Source organism: Pygocentrus nattereri, chromosome 9 (assembly GCF_015220715.1).
Source record: "Pygocentrus nattereri isolate fPygNat1 chromosome 9, fPygNat1.pri, whole genome shotgun sequence".
Taxonomy (NCBI): Eukaryota; Metazoa; Chordata; class Actinopteri; order Characiformes; family Serrasalmidae; genus Pygocentrus; species Pygocentrus nattereri.
This window is the reverse complement of record NC_051219.1, coordinates 19062174-19087666: the sequence shown is the minus strand read 5'-3', so window position 1 is coordinate 19087666 and position 25493 is coordinate 19062174. Positions and strand designations below refer to the sequence as shown.

Here is a 25493-nt window from a genome sequence, read left to right as displayed (position 1 = left end):
TCTTTACTACCTTTCAATGTCTCTCACTCTGCCCCAACCTTTCACTTCTTGTCTCTCTGTCTACAGTGTTCTTGTTCTCCTCAGAGAGCGTGTGTTTCCAGTGTGCTGATGGAGAGCACTGTTTGTTTGTAATGGGTCGTCTCTCTGGCTTAGCTTGCTTCATATTGCTCATCACCCTTTATCTCACTCATTATCCATAAGAAATGCTGCTGGGAAGGAGACACACACGCCCCACAGACATGACACAACACACACACACACACACACACACACACACTAAAGGATCCTTGTGTGCAGTGCGGATGACAGATCTAAGGGAGTGTGTGTATGTGTGTGTGACTGCCTAAACACTTGATAGAGCCTGAGAGGCTGCACAGAGAGATGAAGAAAAGGAAAGGCACAGTGGATGAGAGAGGCAGAAAAGAGTGTGCAGTTGGCATCGTTTTAGAGGTACGGCACCACATTCACAGCAGAGTGGCACTTGAGATTCCCTGCCAAGTTCCTGCTTGTGATTTCACAAATGCAGAATACGGCTCTCATGACGTTATTAAACCTCATAGAGGTGTCTGTGTGTATGTGTGGGTGAGTGAAACATAAACAGTTAATGAGAAGCTGAATGGGGGAACCAATACCTGCTGATTCTCCTACATGGATAAGGAAGACTGAGTCTGAATGAGAGAGGGAGGCTATAATAGGCAAAAGTCATCATGCACTCATCCACTCTGGTCAGTATCTGTATCCCTACACACACTAAGATGCAAAAGACTGCAGACACCTTTCAGTGTGAGGGCTTATTTCATGTTTATTGCATTGCATTTTGTTGCTGTCTTAAGAATGTTACTCTCTTTTTACTCTCTACTTTGTTTGAAAATGCCATTCACCCATCACCTTTCGTAACGAGAATGGCTGGGTTTCCAGAAAGTATCATAGCAATTCTTAGATGATTGTTAAATGGTAGAGCAAGCATCATGGTGAACACCCTGTCTCCCTGTTAAGGTCTTAACACTAAGATGTTTTAGAGGAAATGAGCCAGTAAAAATAGTCCAAAATGACTTTTAATACAATCTCATTACATTAATGTACATTAGTAATGAAATTAGTAGTAAATTTTCCCAATTTCTGTACAGTTTCATTGTTGAGATGTACAGAAGATGTTTGAGTGAATTGCTGCTGTATAGAGAATGGTGTTGACTCATATTTCTATACAGAGGTGAGTTTTTATAGTTATGTAATAGTGTGTAAAAGTGTGTTTGCCTTGGGCAATACTTTGACTACTTTAATAGCTTGCATGTACCTGAATGGGTTTTAAAAAGTATGCTTTATGTCAAAAATAGCAAAACTACTGTGTGTATTAGCTTTCTGTGAGATAGCTTTTAGAGGTATTAAACACTTCAAATATCTAGTTCCTGTCATCGCCATGAACAGCTTTGTCTGTAACTTTCTCTCGGATGGCGCATTGTACCTGAACTCTGAATGATTTTACATTTTAACAGCTAAATTATGTAGAAATGTTTATAAATCAATGGAATTTACTCTTGTCCTGTAATGCTACATTTTTTAGAGCTCTAGATTCAAGACAACAGAGCTAGATTTTCCTACCTGGACCACAAGAGCACCCTACCATTTGAAAGACAGCATTTTGCAGGGTATGAATAAGTTCTAGCAAGTCAGTTGTCATCCCTCAATAGAGTAGGTTTTCTTTCACAGGCCAGTAGACAGCAGCCCCAATCAGCAGCTGCCTACAGGGGCATGATAGTGATGTGGTCAGTGGAGAAGAGACATGAAGTGCATCCCCACTGATTACTGATTGTGATTGCAAGGGTGATTAGTCTACTAGTTGATAAAGTAAGGCTTTTATTAGTCTAGAGTTCTCCTTCCCCCAAGCCTCTTCTTTCTGTTCCTCTCTGTCTCACTCTCTCAGTTCACTTCTGTTCTAAGACTTTGCTCACACAGCAGGGCAAATCAAATTTGCTTCAAATCTTGGATTTGAAACCACATATAACCATGGCTTAAATCCTATTGAAAAAAATCAGATCATGTAGGTTTTTGCCACTCTGACTGCCAAAAATATTTCCCTTTCTTTTACAGCGATGAACTGGTACATTTTAACACTAAACCATTATGGTTAAATTGAGAAATACATGTCAAGTGCATCCAAACATAACCTTTAACATGGCATGGGAATATCATGCTGAAACCCCAAGGAATCTTTCTAAAAGGGGAATTAGTGCTAGTGCTGAAAAAATAAGACAGCAGAACAAATTATCAGATGTGTGTATGAGTGTGCATCATACAAAGAAAAACATTTATCTCCAAAAGAGTAACTTCACAAGTGTAAAGAGGATTCATCCAGAGTTATTCTGGAACACATTTATTCGCCAATCCATCTTGAGATTTTTATGTAATGTAAAGAATAGCTGCCATATTCAAAAAGTGGGGAAAAAATAAAAATCGACAGAAATGGAGAATCGTGTTTTTGTTGGACAGCAACAATATACGTTCATAAATATGGGCAAGAATATCACATCATAATCCTATTTAAATATAAAATCATCACTTTACTGAAATGTTAGCTCATACATTTACCTTGTCTTCAATCACCTGCATAATTTTAGGATTCTATACTGGCACCTAAGATGGTTAACCAAATTCTCAAGTACCCATGCACATCCTTAAACCATATCAGTGAATAAACCACTGTTTAACTAAAACAGTGCAAGTTTTTACATTTCAGTGTATTTCCAGTTATCTGTTTTGTTTTTTTTTTTCTTGTGCTTAAAGTCTGCATTGTTATAGGTCATATAATCTCCATATTGGTCATGTGAGCAAAGCCTTTAGTTATATACCAATAGGTATATATTATACAATATACAGTACATAAAGACATTAAGAATTTTTCAGTTAAAGTCATAAAGGAGTCTTTCTCTCTTGTTTGTTTTTTTTTCTTCATCTCTCTCTTTCTAATCAGTAGAGGTGTGAGTGGCTGAATACTATTGTAAGCTCGCAGTGTGTCCCTAAGGGCCTCCTGGGACAGCAAATAAATTTCCAAGGGTTTGAGCGACATAAGAGATAGGACTGAAAAAAAGAACAATTCAAATGCGTAAAGCATGAGCTAAGTTGTGCATCCAAGAGTGTATCAGACTTTGTGAGTGTCAGTGACAGTGGATCCATGCCTAGAATATCTCTCATACAATATGCCGCTCAGCTGTTGCAGAAGCAATTACAATGTGTTGTAAAACATCGAGCATGGTATGAAATTAGACATGAAGTGTTCCAACACATATTAAGCAATGAGCCTTAATTGTGTCTTTGCAAGTTCTCTCAGTGTGCCTAAAAACACGTGTTACAGCTGATAATACCCAAAGAGAGCTTCTTCTTCATGCTTTCCATCCTCTACAGCTAGGGCTAATCATTTTGATATTAAAATCACAATTTTCAGATGGCAAGATCTGTTTTAATTATATACATTATTCAGCATTGTCTTCATTGGTTTTAACTGAGGAAATTTGACCTATAGGTGAGAGTACAGCAATTGGACAAACATAAAAATCAGTATTTGGTTTAATTGCTGAAAGGAACTAGAATATTCTCTTCACTTTTACTTCTCAATTACATTTAGTGTCTGGGGATGCAAGGCTAATGTAACTAACAAGTAACAAATGCTTAGTATCATGGAAGCAGCATATCTAAACCATCACAGGGTTGCTTAAATCATGTTGAGTGGTTAAATAATCTCACTTCCTGATGTGTTTTTGGACACTGTGTAGCATACTGTTTTACATTTACAGCATTTGTCAGACACTCTTATCCAGAGCGACTTACAATTTAATTTTTTTACATAGGTACACGAAGGTAGTGTTAGGAGTCTTGCCCAAGGACTCTTATTGGCATAGTTTATGGTGCCTGCCCAGGTGGGGGATTGAACCCCAGTCTCCAGCATAGAAGGCAGAGGTGTTACCCACTACACTACACCAGCCACGTTCTCTATGAAAGTGGATAAAAATGCAGACAAAATTCAATCTAAGCCGTATCTCTAATTGCACACCCACTTTTATGCAAAACACTCATATGCAAATGCACACGCACAAGTAATTCTGGAGCCATAAATGAACATGCTGCATGATGTCAGAGACGGAGTCATTTGTCTGACAGAGGCTGTTGTGCAAATATAACTACATATCATACATAGGATGAAATTTCAGTCCATTGTGCCATACTCAGGAGAGATTTTGGATTTATATTAGTAAAATTGTTGTTTATTTTAAAACAATTGCTAACACTTTTGATGGTCCACTGTTAATGCTTTGTAAATGCTATAAATTGCTATTAAATTAATCTCTTAAAGCTAACACTCTTAAGTTATAAAAAATAGTCACAACAGTAACCCAGGTCTTCATCCTATCACTGTTAAAAATGAGTTGTGATGACCAGCATCAACCATCTTAAGGCACACATTTAAAGGTGGAAATTCAAAAGTAACAACAATGTTTTGATAACTGTTGACATACTGAGATTTATACTCAATTAGCTATTAAAAATTCAGAATTTCTAGTTGTAAAGCCTGATGTTTCGGGTCAGATTTTGGGGAAGTTGTTCTGATCACATCAAACATCTGTCCATATTAACTTAAATCCTCTGGAGGTATGTCTTTCACCACGTTTTGACCAAGTTATCATGACTGAGTTATTATGAGTGCCCTTTCAATGTGCTCGCAGTCAGCAGATTCATCCACTCAGGGAAGCAGTCAGAAGCACAACTGATGTTACAAAATATTGAATACCAGAGAAGTATCCAAATCCCTGAAACATACATAGTGTGGCTTTAAGGTAAAGAGAAAACATAAGATCTTTTAATGCAAGTTACCACAGATCTGTATATAAGCTAATCGGGTGCCATCAAAATATAAATACATAAATCAGTAAGTGTGAACAAAGATTCCTTATGTCTTTGTTATTTTATGGCAAATTTATGAATGCATTCATGCTCTGAAACTATCAAATCCTTATAGTAAAACTGTGTTGTTCTGGATAAGCTGGATGCTGCCTGCTTGAAGGTGGCCTTTGAGTTAAAACCCTGCCTGCTCTGTGTGCCTTCGCTGATGGCCATCAGAGAGGGCTGGAGGATCAGGAGGGCAGGGGGATCAGAGATAGGAGAGAAAGGCCAGGCTTTTTTGTGTTTGATGGAGGCCTTATCATGCCGAATGCTGGCCCCTTATCACTCCCACCCAACCGCTATCAGCTAGCCCGCCTGGCCCAGGATTATCCCTCAAGGGCAAATCCACCTTCACTCAATCATCTGCCATCTCCTCCCCACACACACTCGCACCCTATGCACTCCTCCTGCCGCTTTAGAAAGCGGCTCACACTAAGAATGTAAGAGAGAGATCCGCAGAGTGTTTTGAGTTGTAGTTTAGCACCAGACAAAGAAAATACAAAAGTAGAACTTGCGTGGCTGAGAAGAGATGTGGACATTTAGTGTTTAAATATTTAACTGAACAAAGTATGCTAAACGCCTATTAAACCTGACGTATGGTTAGAAGAAGCAAGGCTCAGCAGTTTCAGAAAAAAACATATCGGGGCTTTTATGTGAAGCAGCCATGCTTATGAAGGCTAATGCTAACCGCAGCACAGTTTTTGAACAATGAGAATCTTGTTTTGTGCCTCTTTCAAAGATCCAAATTGGCACCTGGTAGGTCACCTCTTCTTGACACTGCCGCATTGTCTGTTTCCTCTGTGTGTTTTCAACCAAAGAACTATTGATTTTTGCAGCAAAGCAGTCTGTAAAACGAATGAAGCAAGAAGTTAATGTCACCAGATGACTAGTCGATCGTTCCAGCATTTGCGGTTTAATAGCCAGGCTTGACCGTTTTAACAGCCGACACTTCGAAATGTCACCATTTGAAAGTTTGGATTTTTTTTTTCTTTTTTGACGCTTTTAAATTTAAGCTTTTAATATCTCCAGTAGAGAGAGAACGAGAGAGGAAAAACAACAGTGAAAGGTGTTGGTAATGGGGCCTTTCCAGATGTCAAGGGTGGAAGTCAGAGAAACTTGAAATGAAGAAAATGGGAGAGGGAGGGAGGGGAGGGGAGGGAGGGAAGAAGATAGAAAGAAGTTAGCAGAGTTAGTGTCTTGAGAGGCAGCATGATGAGTGGAGTGTCATCTTTGACATGATTTCCTCCACAGTCCTCCACTGCTTCAAGTGCTTTCTCCAGCCAGGCCATTAGCCATGTCCACCACAGGAGTGAGCCTTGGGCTGGACGCTCACTAATAGTCCTGGGTGAGGAGATGGAGGAAAAAGGGGGAGCGAGGGAAGGAGGAAGACGGAGGGGGTTTCATCGTTAGCCCAGAGAGTGGAGGAGTGTGGTAGATCTACCAGCAGCCTTCAGGAGCTCTGTCAGAAGCTAGAGAAGATAAGAGATTATGGACTCTATTATAGAGATGAGAGAGGGTTCTTTTTTTTCCATCCATAAAAGGGACTTTTCTGCAGCTTGCTGTGAACAATGGAGAGTCTCAAGACTGTTCAACCTTATTCTTCCTTCTTTCACACAGTCTCCTGCCTTTCTGGTTTCTAATGAGCCACATCCATAGATAATACATATAAACCACTGAAATCGTGTCCAGAGGTCAGTTAGAGCCCTACCTATCAATGTGAGGCTACTTGGGCTACTGGTAAACTGGTAATTGCTCCCTTCATGAATTGTAAAATCAGTGGTTGTCTGAGGCAGTTTGTATATGGATGTATTTTTAGAAATGTAGAAATGGCCATGACGTGCCATGTTTTCCTGTAATAATCTCCCATTTAAAAAACTTGAAAAAGTTTAATGTCATTGCTTTAAAAATTGAGAGTAACTGCAACTTGTGTATGTATTTTCTAGCACAAGGATCATCAATTAGTCCTAGAGGGCCAGAGTCCAGCACAGTGGTGATTTCCCTTTTCTAACATGCCAAATAAATCTAGTAATTAACAATTTAGTTGAATCAGGTGAGTTTGAGCAGGGAAACAGCAAAACTGTGCTGGACTCTGGCCTTCCAGGTCCAGAATTGATGGCCCCTCTTCTCCCATTACTTGAAAAACCATTAGCAAAGTTAGATGTCAAGATAAGCCATAGTTCTCAGCCCTAGCCCATTTTCTTGCATATTTTCTTGTTTTCCCTGCTCCAACAAACCTGATTCAATTAATCAGCTATTAACAAGCTATTAACAAGCCCCTCCTGAGTTGAAGAGGAAGTGTGCAAGACAAGGGTTCTCCAGAAGCCAGTGATCTGAAGAGTTGTTTATCTAAATAAAATGCTTTTTGTTTTTTTTTTTAAAGAAATGGGCTCCACTCTTTGAAATGGAATCACCTTGCCTTTACTAGCAGTCATTAGAAACACTTAACCCATGATTAGCCACTTGTCACTAGAAATAGCATAGAGAGCTTTCTAGGTTTCTGAAGAGGAAAGACCTCGTTGATATAAATGCTCTGAGTAGGTGGACAGCTGAGAGGAATTGAAAGGAGGAATCATTCACCGTCATGCATTGCTCTGCTTTTCATGTCTGATAAGACCACTTTATATACATTGTCATTGAAATGCTGAGGAATGACCAGAGTTTTTCATACAGACAATGAGACAGACTGCAGCAGAAAAAACCTTGCAAGTTCACGTTGTACATTCACAGACTTTGGCTTTGTCCTCTATAACTCCTTAAAATCTTTCCCCAAAGTAGTCAAGCTGCATACCATGTCCATGTTGGGCAAAGTAAAATGTATGTTTTCTATCACTATATGAGTGAAACGTAGTGCTGCCTTTATTGTTAGATGCATGTGATATGAACTGTGAGTGACACAGTAAAGGGAAACTCTACCAATTTCAAAATAATGTCTGCATTGTTCAATGTTGAGATGTAAACATCACTCAGATTGGTTTGATGAGAAAGGTTCATTGTAGAGAAACTTGCTGACTTACTGATTTCTTTACAGTGGTGCTGATAGGAACTAGGGGTAATGATGTTTACAACACAAGTACAGCTATTTTATTTACTATCCAAATCCACCAGTGAATCTGCACTTGAATTTTTATGTGTAATGCTGATAATGGTAAAATATATATTTTTTTTAAATGAATTCAGATTAATACAAATTTGTTATTGATTGATCCTATCACAGTAACAATAAAAGGCAACTGAAATGCGGTTTATTCCTTTTTGTTTGCCCAAAATGGTAGTTTGTGATTTTTGGGTTTGTTAGATCATATTCTTTACATATCAAAATAAACACATTGAGAAACCATGTTAGAAGAAGACAAGGTCTGTATACAAATTTTTTTTCTTTCTATTAATTTTTAGAGTTAAAGAGTAAGGCTTGTATTCAAAGTGTGGTATGAGTTTGTGGTCTTTAATGAGGCTAAAACCTGCCCTACTGCCTGATTCCTATTCTTCAGATGTGACTCCAAGAGAGTTACATAGAACAAAAAAAAGCCCAATTGCAGAGCTTAACCTCTGCACTGTACAAAGCTCCTATTTCCTTGTCCTTATCTCCCATGTCTTTCCTCCAGCTTTCTACCCCTCAATCAATATATGCTTCCATCCCCTCAGTCTCAGTGTCTGTTGTCTACACTTCTATCGGTGGCCTTTCTCTTTTTCTGACTCGTATTGCTTTCTTTCCAGTGCTATTATCTTCGTTTATATGTTTCTTGCCTCCTTACCTTATTCCCCATTTGTATGCTCTAGGCCATCTTTTATCCTTCTCTCTCTCTCTCTCTCTCTCTCTCTCTCTCTCTCTCTTTCTTTGTCTTTCTGTCTCTCTGTGAGTGATGTTGTATTAAAGACATCAGTGAAATTCAGTCTCTCGCGCTCTCTCTCTTCCGCTGTCTCTCCGCTGATAGCTACAGCTCCGCTGTCCTCTTTTCCAGTCATTAAGTCCACTGAGGACTGTGGAGTGATGGGACTTTCAATGAGGAGACTCTAATGCACTGTCATAGGGTTGGGCTTCTGCTCAGGTCTGCCGGCTCTAATGTGTCCACAGCTGAAGCACTGAAGGATCATTCACTTGTTTTATCAGCAGATAAACTGTTCGCTTCACTGCTCTCCTAATTATCTCAAACTGCACTGAGAGTTTGTGAAGCAAAACGCCTTTCGACTCTAAGTTAACGGCACTGCTGCAACCTCTAAGTGAAACCATGAAGCTTATCTTTGCATCTCCAATATCGTTTATCGAAGGTTTTGCTCTATTATTTTTTGTACGAATCTCATGCTTCATTTGGTAGCTGAAATTGCATACAGTATCCAACAGGCTCACTGTATGATGGTTTTGATTAAATAATGATGAATAACACCCTCTCTCTCCTCAGGTTTCAGATCGCTGTGTGGTGGCGCTGGTGCCGAAGCAAACATCCTCCTACAACATTCCTCCCTCAGCAAGCATTTCTCGCACATCCATCAGCAGATATGGTGAGTGTTTGGAGCCATTGACAAAACCATTCCGATCCCATTCTAAGAGAAAGATTGCCATTTATATAAAATAAATTGAAGATGATTTGCCATTGGCATATATTAATGCACACAAATGCAGACAAAGCTAAAATCCTCCTGAAAAACACATTCATAAAAGGTATGTAACATGAACTGTGCCTGCCTCTGTAGCTTTACGTGATGGCTCTGGTGACAGTGTTTACTCATGTGTGCTGCAGTTTGCTTTACAGCCCAGAGGAAGCCCTGGGGAGGCTGCAGGGAGTGAGAGAGAGAGAGAGATAGAGGGAGAGAGAGAGGTGTTAGCATTTTCCAAAAAAGCCTAGTAATGCTGATTCCTCAGCTGACTTTGGACGCTAGCCGTGATGGGCACATATACACATTAGCGCCCTCCCTTAGCGCAGCTCTGAGGGAGTGCCACAGGGCTCCCCATCTGGTCTTCTCTCGTTTTCCAACACGGAGCTGCAGGCCATTCTCTGATTGCTAATTATGCGCTGCAAATGATACTTCGCACAGGCAAAAGCCGCAAACGATACACAGCCAAATAGCGCAGCTCTGATTGGCTAGAGCCCGGTGCGCATTGTCACTTAGCAACACTGCCAGCTTCACGCAAATATGTCACCCACCTTCAACTGGCTGGATCAGTGTGAAATGTGTCCTACCATGCAGCCACATTAAAGACCCGAGTTAATCAAAGCCCTGGAATGAATTTCTCACTTAGGTGCAGTTTAACAAACATAATTATCTTCCCTTATCATTTACAAACACACTGACATTTAAAATGCAGGTAACAAAAGGGAAAATTTCAAAAGGAGAGAAATTCAGACAGATTAGAAACTCAATCAGCACCTGTTAAACGACATTTCACGCCAGAAACCCTGACGCTTTTTGAAAACCAGCCATTATTTGTGAGCCTCACACTTCATTTAGCTCCTCACATCACTCCATTACATCCCCTGCAACCTTTTAAGCATTAGTAGTTTTCATGGTTGCAAGGGGGTACTTCAACTTGTTTTATTACAAAGGGCTTGTTGAATATTTTAGGAAAGTCATAAAATATCCATGCAGAGGCAAAGCAGAGCACTGTTTCTTTTTTAATTTTACGGTGTGTGTGTGTGCACGGTGCACAGAGAGCAGGTCTCTCAGCCCTGGTGCTCATCAGTCATAGCATGGCACGTTGGGCACAGCTGCGACGAGGCACCTGCTGATTGATTCATATCAATTTAATGCTCAACACTTAGCATTTTGCCTCAATTTAGCATGCCAGTACCCCAGCCCAAAATAGCACATTCCTCACAAGATCCTGAGTGGTGGTGGAGTGAGGGAAGGCACAGTTCAAGCAAAGTAGGAGCAAAGATACACTATCTGTGTGGAGTTTCACTTTCACTCTTAAATATGTGCACATACAGACTAGGGCAGCAGATTATGGACAAAATGCTAGTAATGCAGTATTGTGTAAAAACATACTGCTGAATCACTTGTGCCAAGTTCCATGGTCAAAGAATGATCTACATTATTTTGGCCAAAATAATTTCCATTTGTTGGTTTATGTGAATATCTTTTTCATGGTTCATCACATCACTTGCAGAAATACTTATCTGAAACTTGGTCAAAGATACTGACTTCATGCAAGTCTGAGTTGGGGAGTTAAATCTTACTCCCTACTAAAACCCTACTATACCCCTACTTATTAGGTTTGAAGGCCCTGCTAGGAAAAAAAAAACAGCATAGGCCGGCATAGCTGGTCCACCACCAAAAACGGCATATATTGTATTTTGAACAGAACTGAAGTGCTACACACAGTAAATGCAGAGACAAAACAACCTGAAACAGCTGGTTAAGGGTTTTTTATTTTTATTTATTTATTTATTTTTGTGGCTTGCTTAATAGCTTGCATAATAGCTTAATAGCTTGCATAATAGCTAATGCAGTTGAACTTTTAGTAAGCTGTAAAAAAAATCAGATCTGATCTGAAATTTCAGGTAGATTGCCTGCCAACTTCAGCTGAATTAGGTAATGCAGTAGCTAGCATACTTCCTATCCAGACTACATGCTGGCTAACCATTTAGAAATGGTTTGCCCTTTTCCTTTAAACATTGTATTTACTGCATTTTTACTGAGTCTGAAGGCTTTACTCAAACCTGGCACTGCTGCAAGCTGCAGGAGAATAGCACTGTAGTAATGACTGTGTGGTGTAGCAAACTGACAGGCAAAGTCATATATATAAGGTAGAAAACAAAAGGTTTTATTCATTTATCACATAGAGGTTGTCTGTCGTAAGTCTGAGTCAAGAGATAGTCAGCTTTTCTCACAAGTTTCTAGCTCTGTTCAAAGCACACAATGTAAATAAACATTGTGTTTAGGGCATTTACATATTGTAGCCTTCTGCAGTATCAGCATTGCAAGGGCCAATATCACAATAATGATTAACAAATGAAATATACAGTCCTAATAAGGACATGTGTACAAACACACTTTAGCAGTCATTCTATTGCTCATAAGTGGGAAAGAGGCTGGACTTTGCAGGAGCTTGAGATTTCGAAGTCCTACTTTGCACATGCAGACACATATGCACTTTCCCTCATCGCCAAATCCATTTCCTTTTAGCTCTGTCCTATGGCTGCAATCCACTCTGAATTTCACTAAAACCTCAATGTGACCGAGGCCATTTGCCTTGCTTTGTTGTCTTGTGCACTCTTTGAAGCCAAGTAAAGAATGCAAGCACAAGAGCGAGATAGAAAGAGAGTGAGCGAGCAAGCAGGAAATGTAGAGACTGATCTGTTCTCCCTAGAGAGCTTTCTGCCATGAGGTAAAAAGACATAACTCTAATTGCTAGCAGTGTGATGGAGTCTGATGGCTTAACAGAAGAAGATGAGGAGTGCTTAACTTATTTGAAATCTTTAGATGCATTGATTAGATGGAACGACATGTGCTCTTAAAGCATGTCAGATGCACAATACATCAGGAAGAGCCAATTATAAAAGCTTTAATGATCAGAGTGGGGAGAGAATCAGCTCATTGCAATCAGCCTGAGACCAATCCTCTAGAGAGAGAAGGAAAAACAGAAAGAGGAAGAAGGAAAGGGAGAGAAAAAGAAGACCAGTCAATGGTGTATTTAATGAAAAAAAAACAAGAGAGGTGAATTGCTTCTTTCTTCCATTTGGTGTAATACGCCATTCACATGGAAAGGTGTCTATCTCTGTCCCTTTCTCTCACAGCTCTCCAGCTATATCCCTACAGCTCTTCACTTATATGACAGTAATCCACTCTCATACAGCTATCCAACAGGGGGCTTTGGTTATGGAATGAGTTGTGATTAAATAAAAGGGGAAGAGATTAAAGTTGGGTGATGCTCATGCATAAATGTGCATCTTGTGATTTGACCATGTGGTAGTGTCATTTTTAGTAGTGTCTGCTGAACAGGTTGAGCTTAAACAACTTTCTCTACTGTGCAAAAATTCTTTCCACCTCAAACTCTTATATTTGTTTTTTGTGCTTTTCAGTTGGTTGTATCTGTGTCGTAAGTCATTGACAGCTATTTTCACAACATTAAACATCCACTTGGAACTAAAGTGCAAAGACTGCTGTTACTCTATCTGTGTACCCTACATAGGTCATCATATAATGGCTTCTACACACAAACAGTGCTTGTTTGTCTACATGAGAGCCATTTGTATTCAGTCAAAGCTGCACACCCCATCTACCATTATTGTACTATTTGAGTGTAAAAGCCATAATTTCTAATGCTCTAACCTGAATGTTTTCACCCATAGTGAAATAGGGATTTCACCCATAGTAAATAGTGATTTCAGCATTAAATATTAACAAGCAATATATATATATTATTTTTTAAAAAAGGACTTTAGGGTGTGATTACTCTGTCAAAGTAGTCGATACTAAAATAATATCTTGGCCAGGGCTGTTGTAGAAAGTGTATATAAGAATGCTTATTTTTGTCTGTAAATTGTGTTTTTGCATCAACTGTGATGTCTCTCTTCAGACTCGACTTTCCGTTATACTGGAAGTCCAGACAGTCTGCGCTCACGAGCCCCCATGATCACTCCAGACCTGGAGAGTGGGGTGAAGGTGTGGCACTTGGTCAAGAACCATGAACACGGAGACCAAAAGGAGGGCGACCGAGGCAGCAAGATGGTGTCCGAGATCTACCTCACCCGTCTGCTAGCTACTAAGGTAACACTTGCGCCTGTGCTTGACTGTAGAAGTGTTCTTCACTCTCAATCAGGTGTCTTTGTGCTGCATATGATTCTAGACATTAGGCCATTTCAGCACAGCTTATGTGATCAATCTGAATATTTACTCAGCTGCTTTAAGTTTGTATTTTTGAAATCTATATGTGCTAGTATTTTCCTACTTCTTATTTCTTTCATATTCGTATTCAGTAAAGTTCTGTGTGTGTATGTACACTAAGACACTCTCTTTCGGTGCTAACCTAGGGAACACTGCAGAAGTTTGTCGACGATCTGTTCGAAACTCTGTTCAGCACAGTCCACAGAGGCAGTGCTTTGCCCTTAGCCATCAAGTACATGTTTGATTTCCTGGATGAACAGGCCGATAAGCATGGCATCCACGACATGGATGTGCGCCACACATGGAAAAGCAACTGGTAAGGCTGAAGGACAGTGGTCCTAAATAAATACAAGATTAAAATTACATTTAATTTGCATCCTCAGGATAATTTCACTGTCTTAAATTGAATGCACATTAATATAAGATTCTATTTTAAGTACTTTCCACTGATTATTTATATTGGTCCATTTTCTGTGGATTGTTCATACAATATAAGGGATAGCTGTATTCTTTGAAATAGTGTAAAAGCATAAATACAATTTTAAAAATGGATCTTCATTTTTGTAGTTTTTTTACAGTATTTGAAAATGCTGCCTTTTATAATATTCCAGAAATACTTAGAAACAAATTAGTTTTATTCAATTAGGAATTTTTTTTTCTTCTATATATTCAACATTTTGAAGATACAAGGTTTTGTTGAGACAGTATGCTTGACAAACAGGACTCTTTATGCATGTGGAGCAGTGTCGCCATCATTCTGTCTTTCTTTTTCAGCCTTCCATTGCGATTTTGGGTGAACGTCATCAAGAATCCTCAATTTGTGTTTGACATCCACAAGAGCAGCATTACTGATGCCTGCTTGTCTGTTGTGGCCCAGACTTTCATGGACTCATGTTCCACTTCAGAACACAGGCTTGGAAAAGATTCGCCCTCCAACAAGCTGTTATATGCTAAAGACATCCCTAACTACAAAAACTGGGTAGAGAGGTGAGATGCACAGCATGGCTTTTTGTTACTTTATTTTGTTGTAGTAAAGATTATTCCGGAAATTTTGTATATAGCTGTTTATGGCTCCACAGTGAAAATTTGGATCAGATCCAACAACAAAACTCATAGTGGTGTTACATCTGCAATAAATGGTAAGAATATTAAAGCAGAATTCAGGCCTAAAACTAGCATTTAATATGCTATTTGTCATGTAACATGATATTCTGTAGCACAGTGTTGTATCTGTCAGATTATTCTTTTATCCTTTTTTTCTTTTTATCCAACATTGTTGTCTCAGTACAGTGACCAGCATTGTAATTATGCAAGTATGCCGTACAATTATCGGGAATCCCCCTCATTGCTAGCATAGCCTCTGATGCAGAGGCTAATAAATATAGATGTGATATTCCTGACATTATCTTTTTGACCCACAAGTTGGTGGGGAGGGTACAACATCAAACTTTGACTTTAAATTGAAACATAGATTCCCTGTATTTACTAAATATCTGCTGTCTGTGCTGAACAGTATCAACCTCTGACTGTGTCTGCAGGTACTACGCTGACATTAGCAGGCTGCCAGCCATCAGTGACCAGGACATGAATGCATACCTGGCCGAGCAGGCACGGCTCCACTCCAATGAGTTCAACATGCTGAGTGCTCTGAATGAGATCTATTCTTACGTCAGCAAGTACAGCGAAGAAGTGAGTTGCTGCAAACACACACACACACACCAACATGCATGCATCCACACATACAAAAAGAGCAAGAGAGTAAAGAGAGAGGATGAATAGGGCTCTGATGACGAAGATTACACACAGCCGGATCACTGCCTGGCTCTTCTACACAAAGTGCAGCAGAGTGGGCCTCACGATGGAGATGTTCCAGTCATAATGGCAGCTCCACTTTGGGGACCCATTAGCCTGACCTTTACATTACACTGCATTGAAAGGAGCACTGAGAGTCCAGAGACCCTACTTTGCCAACATGGTGTCTATTTCTCTATTTCTGTTTCTCTCGCTCTATCTCTTTCTGTCTCTCTTTCACTCATGCACATGTGTCTTTTTTCTCTTATTGCTGGCTAGTCCCCTACACTAAAAAAGACACTGACTTCATGAGAAGCAAGTGAAAAGGCTAAAAAAAAGTTTGGATGAAATTTATTACTACTGTTTCTGTCTGGAAGTATTGCTTTTAGTTTTTCAAAGTTTCTAAGATATTTCAGTTTCAAAGATATTTTTCCACACCTCTAAAGTTCAGTCTTAGAAGTTGTGGCCAGTTCATTGTTCTGAGAACACCAGCAGCTTCTTTTTTTGATGTTTGATAAAGCTTTTTGGCAGAAGCTTCTGGACAGCTACACATACTTTCAGACCCGTAGAACTGAGTTTTCTTCTTTTCTACATTTTGTCAGATCTGAAGCAAGAGTGGAGCTTGAATTTCTCCTCTGTCTAAATGATGAAAGCTTTACTTATACTGTATACAAGAGGTCTTCAATTAAAATTCAATAAAGTCCAGTCAAAGGAGATTTCCTCAAGCAAGGTTGCGGAACCTCATAATGTCTAACTTGCAATATTATTCAGTGCCATATACAGTATACTGAAGTAGTAGTTATATCAACTTCTTATACAGTCAACAACTGAAAGTCGAATCAAATAAAGTGCAATTCAGTAATATTTCATCAATATTTATTTGTTTTCAGTTTTTAGAGCCGTCATGTAAAAGAATCTGGCTCACTTTTTTCTCCAACTGCTATGTCTCGCTTCGCCCCTCCTCTGTGTGTGCGTGCCACTCACTCTAGTCTCAGTGCTGAACGTAATGCGCAGGTCTGATTGGCTGAGTAGCTTCACATGTGATTTTTACAACGCATGCAATTGGTCTGTGAGTCTCCAGCTGCTAAAACTACCGTAAAGGCTAGAAAAGTTACACTAATTAAAAAAGGACCACCCTGTCGAAATTAAGTATTTCTCCTTAATTTATCATTTACAGACCCAGGTCCGCATAGAATAGCGTCTGGGTCTGGACTCGGACTATAGTCCATCTATTAGTGACCTGTGCTGTATACTGTTCATCTGATGGGGACAGTTTTGATGGTTTACCAGATCATTTGTTTAGAGTCCTGTTCTCTCTACATCCTATAGTCTTTTTTTGAACTTGAGATTTGGAAACTCCTGTATAGATCTGCCATACAGTTCAGTTCATTTCTTCAGAATTTGCATTTAAGGTTAGTGAAGATAATTAGTGAAGGGAATTAAGACTACATTAAAAGAATAATACAGCACTCTAAATCTCTGTCTCATGTCACATCTCTGTCTTATCTGTGGCATACAGTTGACCATACCATAGTAAAATGGCAAAAAAATAAATAAATAAACTCAATGACTCAAAACACATTTATGTTAGGAGCTAGTGGGCAAGTGCTGAAGCATCTGCCCATTTTCTGCCAACAGGTTTTACGATCAAGTGCAATTAGGGCCATAGAAGATCAGCCTGTAGTACTGAAGACCTCTTAGATTGCATACATGTGTGAAAGGGAAAAAGTAACATACCCATCATTTAGCTCAAAATACTAGTGTCTTTTAGGCTTACCCGGTGATGCAGAACATCTCTGGCTCCACTGGAATAAAAAAGAGCGTTTCTCCAGTCGCAGCCCTGAGGGACCCCTGCACTGCACAGCTTCGCAGCTTCAATGTCCTAACGTACCTGATTCAAGTGATCAGCCAGCCATCAAGTCCGTTCATGAGTTAAATCAGGTGTGCTGGAGCAGGAAGAACACAAAAGAGTGCAGTGCAGGAGCCCAACCAGCCTGGAGCTGTGAACACAGACATAAAAGATTCATTGCTTCTGTTGTGTATTTAATACACTGCTCACTGGGCAGAACACTCCAAGAGGTATCAGACAGCTGTACAATCCTTGACACTCACACACATTGATCTTAGAGTGGTCTCATACTACTCTAGACTGGCCACTAGGCCTGTCGATACAGCAAAACTCTTAGTCTCTTGTATTTTTCCATGTCACTGGAAATGGATAATTATCGATAATAATTGCAGTACTTCAGTAAGTCAGAGACCAGCTTTTGCTTTATTTAATTTCTTGTCCGAATGACCATTAAGTACAACCATCAAGACAAAAGCAGAAACTGCAAATTTATCAGACTGAACAATTAAATATAATATTAAACTTTTCAGTGTTTTGTGTGTCCATCTTTGGTTTTATTACAGCTTTTATTCTTTTTTGAGACACATGCTTTCAATTGTTCAAAGAAATCTACAGGAATATTTTTCTGGTAAACAGTTCAGTCATAGAAGTTGGTTGTGTTTTATGCTGCTCATGATCCAGTTGCCACCAATTACAATTTTAGTCTCATCAGTCTATTAACATTTCTCTCCCAGATTGCCAGTTTTGGTGTTCTAGTGTAGATTTTCTAATTTTTTGTTTGAAAACATTATTTTTCTCAACAATGCCTTATTGACAGCTGAAAGTTCTGGATGAAGGTTTGAGCATGATTTTCTCCTATCTCTTAAAGTCTGATGATGAGGGTTTTGGTGGTCTAGCAGGTCTGAATGTTTGTTAGGAGTCCTTCTCTAGGTCTCCCTCTAGTGCAAGTTACTGATGAGAAAAGCTGCCTCCACACTACATGGGTCCATGTTAGCCCAGTGGAGCAGTCAAACGTCCCCAAATTTAAAGGCTTCCGGTAAAAGCAGCCTCAGTATGAGTTCCATCTTGGCTGTGAAAGTTCTGGTGATGAGTCAGTTTCCTATTATTCCTCCTCTTTGATATGCAAATGAGCAACGGTCCCCAGTCGCGATGTCACTTCCCCCGGTGTTACTCTGACATAGCCTGGAGAGAGAGAGGAGACCCTGTCAAAGCCTATACTCAACTCCACCAGGGACAGAATGGACAGATGAAACAGACAAATGGCACCATGGGAGTTTCTCTTGATCTCTTGGCAAGACAGAGACGATGACATTTCTCCCTTAATGTTATATTAATGCCGTAAAGTCTCGGTACATCCAGCAGTGGCCAGCGGCTACCATGTGTCAGCATTTCCATCAGTGCCATGCATTCAATTTGATAACTCTGCTGCTTGTGCTCTCTTTCTGATAGCAGGTGATACTGGCCTATTCATATTATGTAACCTATGAATTCTAGCATATAATCCTGTAGCAGTTTTCAATATTGAGAACTTCCTCCTACAGTAATCCTTAACACCAAATCAAGGGCTCAACCAATATTTATGGTGAAAATTCTACACCTCTGTCACAGACTGTCATTTTGTTTAAATATAATTGTACATTTCCATTTACAAACTGTATCAACACGTTAGATCACTTTTGACCTTTTCTGCTTGATAAGAAAGGCCAAAACAATGGCAATAGTAGCCATCTCTTTTAATTGGTTAAAATATTAAATAAAAATGGACCGATGGAAATGGCAAGTATCAAATAAAATCATCAAAATTCACATAAAAGTTAGCATGTTTGCTTTTTTGCCAGTATAAAGACATGGCTGATAGCAAAGTGGTAGAAGAGGTAAGGGGTTGGTAGCGCAATGGCTGGAAAGTAGCAGATTCAAATCCCAGGACTGACTGGGTATATCTGCTTGTTCTCTTGGACAAAACAGTAATGGAATGAAAATCGTTCTTCATATCATTAAAGACTAAAACATAAAGGTGATATTAGCCAGTAAACAGCAGTGTAAATCATGGTCACTTCCAGATGGAAGGTGCTTTTAATGCAGTTAATGGATATTTTCTGATTGATATGTTAAGCAGTGCATTCTATCTCCATGTTGTTATGATGAAAAATACATATGCGTACATAAGCCATATTTATCAAATCAAATCAAATCAAATTTATTTATATAGCGCTTTTTACAACTGATGTTGTCACAAAGCAGCTTTACAAAAATGGGAATCACAGCACAGAGAATCAGACAAAACACTGAACATAATATACAGAATATACAGAACCCCCGTGAGCGCTGAGGCAAGGAAAAACTCCCTCAGAGCTGGAGGAGGAAGAAACCTCGGGAGGACCAAGACTCACATCTAAAGGGGGGACCATCCTACCACTGGTCAGACAACTTATAAGTTAAACATTGAAAAGTCAATTTTACATCCACGCAGTTCTAATATATTCAGGTGTGTATAATCAACAGTGGAAACAATTAGAGTTCATATAGATTTGGATGTGATCTGTAGTGGAGAAGCTGCGTTCCAGAAACGTTCCAGAAGTTTAAACCTCTGCTCGAATTACGTTTTCTTGATTTTCTAAGTAAAAGTAAGCTAACACATCTTCTATAGTGAACAAACTATAACATGACACTTTTTAAACAAATTTTAGCGCACAATTTATATTAATTTAGAATTGAACTTAAACTGAAGATATTTAACATAAATGAGAAAAGTGTGTTGTAACACAGCCCCCATCTTAACAAATAAACACTAATTGTGCATTAAAATGTGCAAACATAATTTGAAAAGGGGTGCCCACACTTTTTCATACAGCCTTTACAAGCCATTGTGCAAAACATCTCTTTTCTCTGCAGACTTATTCCATATTTCCCAAAAGTAATTTTACAGAAATAATGTAGAGTGATATTCTCTTGTACAGAGCTAATTGGAACACAGACTTATTCCCATTATTTTTTTACAGTATTTCAGGTGTTCTCTTGGATTTAATTCAGTAGCTTGAGTATAAATCTGGCTAATATAAAAGATGTGTATTTTTTGTGATAGACAAGACTGTACACACAGCAAAAACAAGTTCCCCATGCTTCACTGACCTACAACTGGAAAAAACATTTTTATAAAATTAAAATGCTATTTCCAGCAATAACTATGACTATTAGAGGTTTGAAAAAAGTCTAAATGTTTGAAAATGTACCAATGTAGCTTCTATAACCCAGAGGCAGTGCTTTGGCAGTCTGCTGTCTAGAGTGATAGTTGATATCTGTGCTCAAATCGGTGATTAAGTGTTGTCTCGTCATAATCAGATCTCCAGTGTCTGTCTGAGATGAGGATGGGACATGGGCTGGATATTAATGAGCGCCTGATTTGTGTCCCCAGATCACAGTGGCACTGGAGCAGGACGAGCAGGCCAAGAAGCAGAGGCTGGCCTATAAGGTGGACCAGCTCATCAGCGCCATGTCCCTGGAGAGCTGAGAGCAGCCAGGCCAGACGGAGCGAAGGAACACAGACCCAAACACAGACGTGAAACCTTTACCCAAAGCCTTGTCCTGACACTCAAATGGAAAAAGGGGGCACAGCTGGCTTTGGGAGCCTTTCGCCAGCTATAGCTTGGTTATTTTTGTTTTCTTGAAGTCAAAAGGTTACCTCGGCAAGACCACTGGAAAAGACTGCAAGCTGCAAAAGCTGCAAGATCATCTACTTTTGCCTTCAACCCTGCGAGAGGAATGAAAGTAGATATTTTAAGTTGCTAAAAAAAAAAAGAAGAAGAAGAAGAATATATGCTGGCCCCAGCGGCTTTCTGAGGCAACCTGCGTTTTTTATTTTATTTTATTTTTTTTGTCTCTTTTTTATGTGCTTGGCTTTGGAAAGAGCTTGGGAGATCTTGAGGAAACTACAACTACAGCTGCTTCTCCTAATCAACTTTGCTGGTGGTGTGTAAAAAAGAATGCAAGAGAGAACCAGATGTGCAAATGCCTCAATTTAAATCCAGCTGATGGCTTTTACTTCTAAATTTTTATTTTTATACGCAAGTCATGTTCCCTTCTGTTGCAGTGTGCCTCCAAAATGGTAATGCCGTAGAGACATTTGTAGTCCTCCTCGCTGGCTAATGTGATGATGACTACACATTTCCACATTTTGTCTTTCCAAAAACAGAGGCTGTAACCCACCCCTGTGCATGAACCTTTATCATACAAAGGAATTGAACTCAGAGAAACTCTTCAGGATCCTGTGAGGTCTTTTGAAGAATCGTCTGTATTTTTAGAGCGCTAACTGACCTCTTAACGACGAGGAGTCAAAGTATGTCCAGCATGTGTCCCATGATTGCCAGGACTGCGGTGTGGAAAACGCTGTCAGACCAGCCTCATAGACTTCTCCTCTTGCAGTCTCTGTCTTTGTCCTGTTTTCTACATGTAAGCGTTTGTGAATGTACAAAACTGTTCCACTATTGTGTCCTTTGATTTATTTGTTTTGGAAAAAGGGATCAGTTGAACTGATCTCAGCCACAAGAGGGCATGTAATGCTCTCTAATGCTCTGAAGTCCCTCAAACTCCCGTCCTTATCCTTGATTATCTTGCCAAAATGTGCTGGAAAAACTGATTTCAAAGCTCTTTACTTACATGGTTTCTAGTGATTGGACAGCAGCAATGAGATTGACCTTTTGCTCAGCTAGTAAAGCAACTGATTCACGTTCAGTGCTACATACCAGGCAGTATTACTTCTTCCGTATGGTCCAATGTTGTGTGTATTTTGCATGCATTATAAAGTACCTCATAAAGGAAAAGATAATGTCTTCATTCCCATCCGCTCATATTTTCAAGTGCCAAGGGATTGTGGGAGCGGTGCATGTTGCTGGCCGAGGACCACCGCTAAACTTACATCTACACACTACCACCCTAAAAAGTGGCCGCATCCTGATTAAGTGCCAAAAGCTCAGTCAAAATGATTCATGGACATGTCTGAAACGGTTATTGCTTTATTAAGGGAACCAACAACCTTCAAACTTGAACAGTGAGGACGCAGGGTGGCATTGACGGGGGGAAAGAGACAGAAAGTAGCTGAAACTGCTGCTTTGCTACTTTCTTCCTGCAGTCAAGAACCGGTACGAGAAGACGGCAAGATGTTATTTGTAAAATACTTTTGGTGACTGGAGTCGTGATAGCTTGGCTGCATGTATTTTTTTTTCTTCCCTTCTCCAATATGAAATACGTCAACAGCAAGCATGAACAGCTTTCATTATTAATGCATGATGTCAGGTGGGGCTGTTTTTGTGATCATCCTAACCGCAATAGACAAGGTCATGAAAGGTTACCAGCAGTGGCAGTTCACAGTGCACCACTTTGGAAGCCTTTTTACATACTGCAGAAACTAATGTGGCCTGGAGACTGACCATTTTTTTACATGCTTGGCATCACCGTATAGTCCTGTACTATAAAATACAGAATTCGGTATCAACATTGTACAGAATGAGATGATTTTCTTTAGGTAACTACAACCAGGCTCTGCTTCATAGCTGAAATGTTGAGCTATTGATCTAAGAAACACCTCATAACCAGACTTTTCAAGTTTGTCTTGTTCTTTGTTCTTCAGCGTTCTTTGCGCCTTGCTTCAGCAAATTGACTCCGTCTGAGACAGATGAAGATACAGGAGAGACTGATAAAGTAAAGAGAGGATGAAATCAACGGGAAAGAAAGGTGAAGAAAGAGTGGCTGCTTTTTTCCTCGGCTATCTTTTATCAAGTGTTTGAGGAGCATAGAAATGAGAAAAAAAGAGTGAGAGAGAAGGAAGGAAAAAGAGAGAAAGGCCCCCTTAGTTTCAGTTTCCTGCTCGAGCTTTGAAGCTTCACTTTGATCTCAGCTAGTCATGTGCACACTGAGATCAGGAGATTAAAAAAAACGACTGCACATCAGAAATAGGAAAGAGAAAGGAATTATAAAAAGAGTGACATGATTGACATGGAATTAATGGGTCTAGTTAGAGAACATTAGTTAGGCAAGCGCTGCGGGAATTCCCACTGTGTGTGTGTATATATATATGCATGCACATGGATTTTATCATGTGGAGAACTCCCTTGTGCACAAAAGCCATGCCATATTCTAGTGACATCACAAAATACTGAAAAGCATACTGCTTCAGGCTATTTGTAGTATTCCTGGTTTTTTTTTCTTGTCAAGACAAGCCCATTTCAGCTGTAGACTTCTTAAGCTGATCCATCCATTAACTCCTGTCCTTACAGTCCAGTTAATATAGGATATAGGTATTGCTCTAAGCTCTGATATGCTGAACAGACACATTTTAAAGTGCCGTATTTTTAAAAATGATGTTTCAACTGAGTGCAGTGATTTTAGAGAAACACATACATAGTGTGCTGCACTGCATACAGTTCAACTCCTGCACTCCCATCGGCAAGATGTGAAATTTCCATATGTCCTAACTACAGGGCAAAATCCTCTAAATTGGGCCCTGTCTAAATTGTTGGTCAATGTACTCACTAAGTGACCAATTGTGACATAATTTATCAAGAGAACAATATCACATTGTCATATCACCCCTAGCTGACACCATGGTCTAGTCTGAAACCCAGGCAGAGACCAAGGCCACCCATGCTGAGATTAAGACTAATTGTGAAAATGATTCCATGGACTTGTCCAGTCATAAACTATTAATTTGACAGACATTATAACCTCTATAAATATGAAATATATTGCAGATGTCTTGCAGTATACTGTACCTTGCCATTTAATATTCTAACATGCTGTTTCCAATAAGATGCACCTCCCTACCCTCAATCGTTCTGCAGAGCAGAATAAAAACTCAAAGTACAAGGCAGCTGTTTGACACAAAGTGATTTGCAGTGGTATTAACATTAGTGCTACCCTGTTCTACATTTGGCACAAACATCCAGTTTTGTGCGCTTTTTTTAGCTCACGTCTTGCTGTTGGTGATTGAGTAGCATGCTACGGAATTATACTCATGTACTCTTCATATTACCGATCTTGACATTCAAAGGAACAAGAAAATAAGCAAACACATAAACAGAGAATGGTTTGTGCAGTCCAAAAGCTACCCGGGTGTAAGTTTCAATTACACGCAACTTTGTAAACAAAACTTTGTTTGTAGACACTGGAGGTCTGTAATATAGTTAATACAAAAGATAATAATGACCATGATGATAATAGTACTTATGGCTGTCTGTTCTTGTTGTTTTATAAAAGTGTTGTGAAAACTGTAAGAAAGTTAAAGTATTTAAAAAAGTTTGGTCTTTTTTTTTATTTGCTTTAGTTTTTGTTATGATAATATATTACTGTGTACCTATTGTAAATATGAAGCACACCTATTTTGCAAGCCAAGGATTCACTTTGTACTGTTGTTATATATAAATAAATTTTACTGGTTAAAAAAATGGTTTATTTCGTCTCACACAACGCTGCATTTTTTAGTCCCCTCAAGATGTATTGGCAGCACTTGGTGCTTCACTTGAAATGAGCAAAGAAGCTTATTAAAAATTGTCTTTGTTGTTTATCACTTGATCTCATACTGAAAATGAAAGAAATCTAACCTTTCAGTGAGGCCAAGTTATTCAGAGGAAAAAAAAGGAAATGACAAGCTGCTCTCCAAAGCCCAGTTTTACTTGAAATTGTGGATCTACTCTTTTGTAAAGGATGCATCACATTTCATTTTTAATTAAAGCCATGCATTACTGTGATTTTCCTCAGGTTGAGGGTTTTTAAAGTTTTTAAAACTCCCTGATAGTCAATTAGGCACTATCAAAGACTGGTGACAGTTTGTACATGGTGGGGCTATGATGCATAGCCACTGAATAAAATTCTCCCCTAATTCTGATTGGTTCAAGGGGTTGACATCAGCATCATCCAGTGTTCTCCTGTTCAGCTTAATCCAACAGAGGAAACGCAAACATCTCACAATTGAAATGACCAGTACTGTTTTTACTTGACAATCTACAGTTCACATAGGAAATAAATATAAATAAGAATAAAGAGATTAACAAACGATGACCATTTTAAGTAGTTTTAACTGGATCATGAAGTTTAACTGGAAAAATAC

General features: G+C 39.3%; 1 protein-coding gene across 2 annotated transcripts in view; it reads left to right on the top strand.

Moving 5' to 3' along the window:
* The window catches only part of plxna2 (plexin A2), a 280254-nt gene extending 255416 nt beyond the window's left edge, over window positions 1–24838 (top strand). Inside the window, exons 27-33 of one of the 2 annotated variants that reach the window (XR_005130735.1) lie at window positions 9330–9429; window positions 13448–13638; window positions 13902–14071; window positions 14530–14742; window positions 15294–15444; window positions 20808–22530; window positions 23019–24838. Coding sequence is in view for 1 of the 2 variants with exons in the window: in XM_017694224.2 (XP_017549713.1) it covers window positions 9330–9429; window positions 13448–13638; window positions 13902–14071; window positions 14530–14742; window positions 15294–15444; window positions 20808–20903 (921 nt within the window). In the remaining variant the exon portion in view is untranslated. Of the gene's footprint in view, window positions 1–9329; window positions 9430–13447; window positions 13639–13901; window positions 14072–14529; window positions 14743–15293; window positions 15445–20807 lie in introns of both variants that reach the window. The other variant, XM_017694224.2, reaches the window with a different exon arrangement.
* The last annotated feature ends 655 nt before the right edge of the window (window positions 24839–25493 follow it).